Source organism: Ips typographus, linkage group LG12 (genome assembly GCF_016097725.1).
Source record: "Ips typographus isolate SLU linkage group LG12, UJ_Ityp_2.0, whole genome shotgun sequence".
Lineage (NCBI taxonomy): Eukaryota > Metazoa > Arthropoda > Insecta > Coleoptera > Curculionidae > Ips > Ips typographus.
In genome coordinates this window covers 2579903-2586626 of record NC_138433.1, presented here as the reverse complement: position 1 = coordinate 2586626, position 6724 = coordinate 2579903, and the positions used below count along the sequence as shown (strand labels likewise).

Here is a 6724-nt window from a genome sequence, read left to right as displayed (position 1 = left end):
CAATAGCCTAAAAAACATTACAAAATCATGTACAGTCAGAGAGAAAAGTGGTGTCAAAGTTTAAACTGCCAAAAACACAGTTTAAAAGGACAGTCAGGGACAAAATCGCTTGTAAAACCCACTTGGAGTTAAAAAATGACAGTTTTAAGGACATTTTTGGAATCCTCATTAAATTTCCTATCCAATAACCTAAAAAAACATTACAAAATCATGTACAGTCAGAGAGAAAAGTGGTGTCAAAGTTTGAGCTGCCAGAAACACAGTTTGTAAGGACAGTCAATGACAAAATCACGAGTAAAACCCACTTGGAGTGGGAAAATGACAGTTTTAAGCACATTTTTGGAATCCTCATTAAATTTCCTATCCAATAGCCTAAAAAACATTACAAAATCATGTACAGTCAGAGAGAAAAGTGGTGTCAAAGTTTAAACTGCCAAAAACACAGTTTAAAAGGACAGTCAGGGACAAAATCGCTTGTAAAACCCACTTGGAGTTAGAAAATGACAGTTTTAAGCACATTTTTGGAATCCTCATTAAATTTCCTATCCAATAGCCTAAAAAACATTACAAAATCAGGTACAATCAGAGAAAAAAGCGGTGTTGAAGTTTGAGCTGCCAGAAACACAGTTTGTAAGGACAGTCAATGACAAAATCACGAGTAAAACCCACTTGGAGTGGGAAAATGACAGTTTTAAGGACATTTTTGGAATCCTCATTAAATTTCCTATCGAACAGTCTAAAAAACATTACAAAATCAGGTACAGTCAGAGAAAAAAGCGGTGTTAATTTTTGAACTGCCAGAAACACAGTTTGTAAGGACAGTCAGGGACATAATCGCATGTAAAACCCACTTGGAGTTAAAAAATGACAGTTTTAAGGACATTTTTGGAATCCTCATTAAATTTCCTATCCAATAACCTAAAAAAACATTACAAAATCATGTACAGTCAGAGAGAAAAGCGGTGTTAAAGTTTGAACTGCCAGAAACACAGTTTGTAAGGACAGTCAGGGACAAAATCGCATGTAAAACCCACTTGGAGTTAGAAAATGACAGTTTTAAGGACATTTTTGGAATCCTCACTAAATTTCCTATCCAATAACCTAAAAAAACATTACAAAATCAGGTACAGTCAGGGAGAAAAGTGGTGTCAAAGTTTAAACTGCCAAAAACACAGTTTAAAAGGACAGTCCGGGACAAAATCGCTTGTAAAACCCACTCGGAGTTAGAAAATGACGGTTTTAAGGACATTTTTGGAATCCTCATTAAATTTCCTATCCAACAGTCTAAAAAACATTACAAAATCAGGTACAGTCAGAGAAAAAAGCGGTGTTAAAGTTTGAACTGCCAGAAACACAGTTTGTAAGGACAGTCAGGGACAAAATCGCATGTAAAACCCACTTGGAGTTAGAAAATGACAGTTTTAAGGACATTTTTGGAATCCTCACTAAATTTCCTATCCAATAACCTAAAAAAACATTACAAAATCAGGTACAGTCAGGGAGAAAAGTGGTGTCAAAGTTTAAACTGCCAAAAACACAGTTTAAAAGGACAGTCCGGGACAAAATCGCTTGTAAAACCCACTCGGAGTTAGAAAATGACGGTTTTAAGGACATTTTTGGAATCCTCATTAAATTTCCTATCCAATAACCTAAAAAACATTACAAAATCAGGTACAGTCAGAGAAAAAAGCGGTGTTAAAGTTTGAACTGCCAGAAACACAGTTTGTAAGGACAGTCAGGGACAAAATCGCATGTAAAACCCACTTGGAGTTAGAAAATTACAGTTTTAAGGACATTTTTGGAATCCTCATTAAATTTCCTATCCAATAACCTAAAAAAACATTACAAAATCAGGTACAGTCAGGGAGAAAAGTGGTGTCAAAGTTTAAACTGCCAAAAACACAGTTTAAAAGGACAGTCCGGGACAAAATCGCTTGTAAAACCCACTCGGAGTTAGAAAATGACGGTTTTAAGGACATTTTTGGAATCCTCATTAAATTTCCTATCCAATAACCTAAAAAACATTACAAAATCAGGTACAGTCAGAGAAAAAAGCGGTGTTAAAGTTTGAACTGCCAGAAACACAGTTTGTAAGGACAGTCAGGGACAAAATCGCATGTAAAACCCACTTGGAGTTAGAAAATTACAGTTTTAAGGACATTTTTGGAATCCTCATTAAATTTCCTATCCAATAACCTAAAAAAACATTACAAAATCAGGTACAGTCAGAGAAAAAAACAGGTTCTGGTTGGTAAGTCGTTTGGGCCACCGTGTATCTGTGTGGTAAACCCGGAAGAGCTGTCACTGGATCCACAGCCTCCTAATGGAAAAAATTAGGTAGTACCCGAGTCTGTGGTACCGTGCGGCAGCCTTAAAAATGCTGATAAGTTCACGGAACCGACCTTTGACACTGTTGCCGAGTTGCGCGTTTTTTACCGAATCCACCCGGTATCTCTCTCTCTCTAATTAAGCTCAACCAGTCGTTGATTCGCCTCTGTAACGGGAATTTTCGATATTAAATATTAATTTCGTTTATATTGGGAAAGTCGTGAGCGTGCAGTAAGTGACCGGTTACCGCACTCGTCCGCATTATCCGCTAATTAGGAAATGAAGAAAACAAACTGCTGCCTTAACTACAATCCCCCGTAACTCGCTTAATTCGCAAAATTCAGGAAAATGTCACAAAACAAAAAATGAAGGGAATTTAATTCTCTACAAAAACCCTTAAATGGTGTTTTGCCCTTACGGGCTTCCTCAGGGAGATAATTGCTCAGGAAAGTTCAGTAAGGGTAAAATGTGTTGATGACCATTTACTTAAATACAACCCCCCCTAACTCGCTTAATTGGCGAAATTCAGGAAAATGTCAAATAACAAAAAATGAAGGGAATTTAATTCTCTACAAAAACCCTTAAATGGTGTTTTGCCCTTACGGGCTTCCTAAGGGAGATATTTACTTAAGAATGTTTAGTAAGAATTTCGTTTAATAAGGTCCAATTTCGCCTACCACTGTTAGGCTTTTTAATGCAAAATCCCATTAATGCGGCATAAGGATTCAAGCGAATTTCGACCATACCGACTGCATTAAGCTATTAAGGTCGATTCACACGGTAAAATTGATGAAAACCACTCTGTCAGTAATATACAAGGCGTTAAATAGTAAATAACTTTGAAAATTTGGAACGAGGTGTTAAACGATAAAACAAACACCGAAGAAGAAGTTCCCATCGGAATTACTTGTTCGCAAAACGATTGGCACCCGAGTTCAACGAGAACAAACGGGTCATTCACTGAAATATACAGGGTGAAGCAAGAAAAAAATTATTTCAAAAAAATGGTTGTTAAGAGGGGTGTAAACCAAGTCTGCTCGGTGCAGAAAGTCATTCTGAACATTTTTGCTTCCACGCAAAATTTTTGTAACTCTAACCGTTCTCGAGATATTTTAATTTTTTTGGAAATTGTTTCAAAATTTTGAAAATTCCGTATCTCCGTCATTTTTGGGGTTACAGTGACCGTAAGAAACTCAAAATGTTTGTTTTGAACTCTTTTTTCACTTAACCTAACTAGAAGCTAACCACAATACTATGAAACATATACAGGGTGTCCAAAAAACAAAAAGAAAAACTGTCAAATTTTAAACTTACGTTCTGCCAGTTGTGACCGTGTTTACTCAATTCTGAGTGGGTGTAAACCTAGTTCCCTGGGTGCAGAAAGTCATTCTCGACATTTTAGCTTCCACGTAAAATTTTTGTAACTCTAACCGTTTTCGAGATATTCGACTTTTTTATTTTGGTTTTTTGGAAATTGCATCAAAAGATTGAAACCCTTCTAGCTCGGTTAGTTTGACAGATACGTCAAAATGACAGATAACCAATTTGATAGAACGGGCTTCAAGCTTTCCGAAAACGCGCTTAAAAATCGTGTAACAGTCACGGTTGCGTTGCTACAGGGCGTCAAACTTAAAACTGAATTTTTCTTAGTGTTTCACCCTGTATTTCGCAGTGTCCGAGTCAATTTGAATGTAAACTCCATTAATTTACGCCAACTAACTAAAGTGAGTGGTTTCTAATCAGTTCTGACGTGGATTCGCGCCTACGCCATTGTACAGGGTAATTAAAACACCTTTCGGTCAGTTTAGAATGCTCTTCAGACTAATTAACGTTGCGCTTCCACACAATGTCGCCGCAAATCACAGTCTAAACGACGATTGTTAACGATGCGTGCTTTAGTGACGTTTAGAATTTGACCTAAAAATCTGCGTTAATCTCCACGCAACTTTGGATCTCAATTAGAGCGAGTTACGGAGATATTTGGTAAAAACTGTTGTTCTGATAGTTTGACCCAAAAATGTAGTTTAAAACTTGGACACCCTGTATCTCGGTTATTTTTGGGAGTTCAGGGTGGTTCAATCACTCAAAAGAACCGTCTTGAACTGCTCTTTCCTTTGGTGTTGAGCAAAAAATTCTAACTAAAAAACTGCCTACAGGGTGGTCAAAACAAGGAAACCACCGCACTTTCCGTGCACCCCCTGTATAGTGGCAGCAAAAATTGATGTTGAAACTTACATGGGTGGATGCAAAAGTTCACTGGGAACATTTTTGCTCTCTTGTAAATTTTTTGTAATTTTAACTGTTTCTGAGATATTTTCAATAAATTTGCTTCAATTTTTCTGTCAAAACTAGCCCATTTAGGGCAAAAAGGTATTCTTGACAAAACACCCCCCTTACAACCCCCAAACCATCGCACACAGTAGTTTTCGCAAAAACCAAAATTTACGTCAATAAAGGTGAAATTTGCTTGAAATTTTAGCGCAAAACAACGATAACTCCCATAAACAGTCGTTTCAGTGACAGGCCAAAATGAACCTTATTGACCCCAATACACAGTGCACTGAAATAAGGAAGATTTATGGGTCGTTAGGGTGGTTTTTTTTTTTTTTCTTTCTCCATGGGTCTGTCGGCTGTCAGCTCCAGATAGCACGTAAGCCTAATGGCTTATTGTACTGTCCCCATGTTTGTGGTGCTTTAGTTACACCAGTCCATTATCCCTGTTTCCCGTACGAGGTGAAGAAGGTCCTTGCTTGGTGCTCTTTGTATCTCTTTCAGTACTAACTTAGTTTTCCCGAAGATTGTTTGTCGCCTTTGACCAAGTGCTTCACATTCACATATGATGTGTTCAAACGTTTCGATTTCCTCCCCGCATAGTCTGCAGTCCAGGTTATCATCGAATAGTTTCATGGTGAACAGGTGTTGTCTCACAGGTCCATGCCCTGTGAGAAGCGCTGTTAGGTCTTTCAGTTCTTTCCTGCTGTACTTTAGCAGTTCTTGAGCCTTATTTTTATTTGGTCCTGCAATAGCTTGCTTCCCATGCTTATTTCCTGGGTACGTCTTCCAGCGTTCCAGGTGTTTTGTGTTGATCCATTCTCCAGTGACCCGTCTTGTTGAGCATCTAGGTATGCCTACAGATGGTTCTGGTCCAATCATGTTTGCATTTGAGCCTTGCCTGGCAAGTTCATCTGCTTTTTCATTTCCAGGAATGCCTGAGTGACCTGGTACCCATACAAGTTTTACCCTGTTATGTTCTGCCAGTTCCGTAATTCTCTGTAGACACTCATCTACCAGTCTTGACGATGTTTTGCACGTAAGCAGTGCTTTCAAGGCCGCCTGGCTGTCAGTTATTATTAGAATTTGCTTATTTTTGTAAGTCCTTCTAATGTTTTCTTCTATGCACCATAACAGAGCATATATTTCCGTTTGAAAAACTGTGGCGTGTTTTCCTAGTGGTATGCTGATGCTTACCTTAGGTCTCTCGCCATAAACTCCTGCACCACTTCCCCTTTCCTGTCTAGATCCATCTGTGAACCATATTAGACAGTCCTGGGTCAGTTTTTTCGCATTATTTACCCAGAATTTTTGATCCAGTATTACCTCAAATTTCCTCTGAATGTGATATTTAGGACACATGTAATCCGATCTCATTTCAAGAATTGGATCCCTTACTGTGTTCCAAATTGATGTTGTACCTGTCGTTGTTATGTTCCCCGGCAGGTCAATCAAGTCCCGGAGCCTTTGGTAAGCACATCTTGCCTCCCCTAAAATTATTAGGTCCAGTGGAGGCAGGTCTAATATAGCTTCCATGCTCGCAGTAGGAGTGGTTCTTATTGCACCAGTTATGCCTAGACAGGCCATTCGTTGAATCCTCTCTAGTTTGTGTATCGCAGTGTTTTGCATGACTTTTGGCCACCAGCTTACAGCTGCGTAAGTTATTGCTGGTCTGATCACCCTGGTGTACACCCAGTGCACCATACCAGGTCTGAGACCCCATGTTTTTCCATACATTCGTCTAACCATTGCAAATGCGTTAGGGTGGTTGGTTGTGTTTAATGCCCATCTTCGAAAACAATTGAATTTCCATGGTAATGCGACCGCCATTTTAGCCTCGCGCTCGTGCACGATTTTATGCGCAACGTCCCTATTATTAGACTAATTACGCCACCAGGTCTATAGGCTAATTGACATGTTTGTACCGGTTTTTTTTTTTAAGGCGATAGTGACAGTTGACACGTGATTCTAGAAGCCCATTTAACTAGACGGTCACGTGACAAATGTCAAAATAACTGTCAAGAAGAACTTTTCTAAGATTGTAATTTTAACCGCAAATATCTCAGAAACCTTTAACTTTTCGTATAGCAATTGTGAGCTCGTTGAAAAGCCCCGAATTGAGGCT

At 38.7% G+C, this 6724-nt stretch overlaps 1 protein-coding gene across 1 annotated transcript; it reads right to left on the bottom strand.

Moving 5' to 3' along the window:
* Positions 1-5022: 5022 nt before the first annotated feature.
* On the bottom strand, positions 5023-6348 carry LOC145736716 (uncharacterized). Its single transcript, XM_081991131.1, has one exon. It carries the CDS (start codon positions 6346-6348, stop codon positions 5023-5025), a length of 1326 nt encoding a protein of 441 aa, XP_081847257.1.
* Positions 6349-6724: the final 376 nt, after the last annotated feature.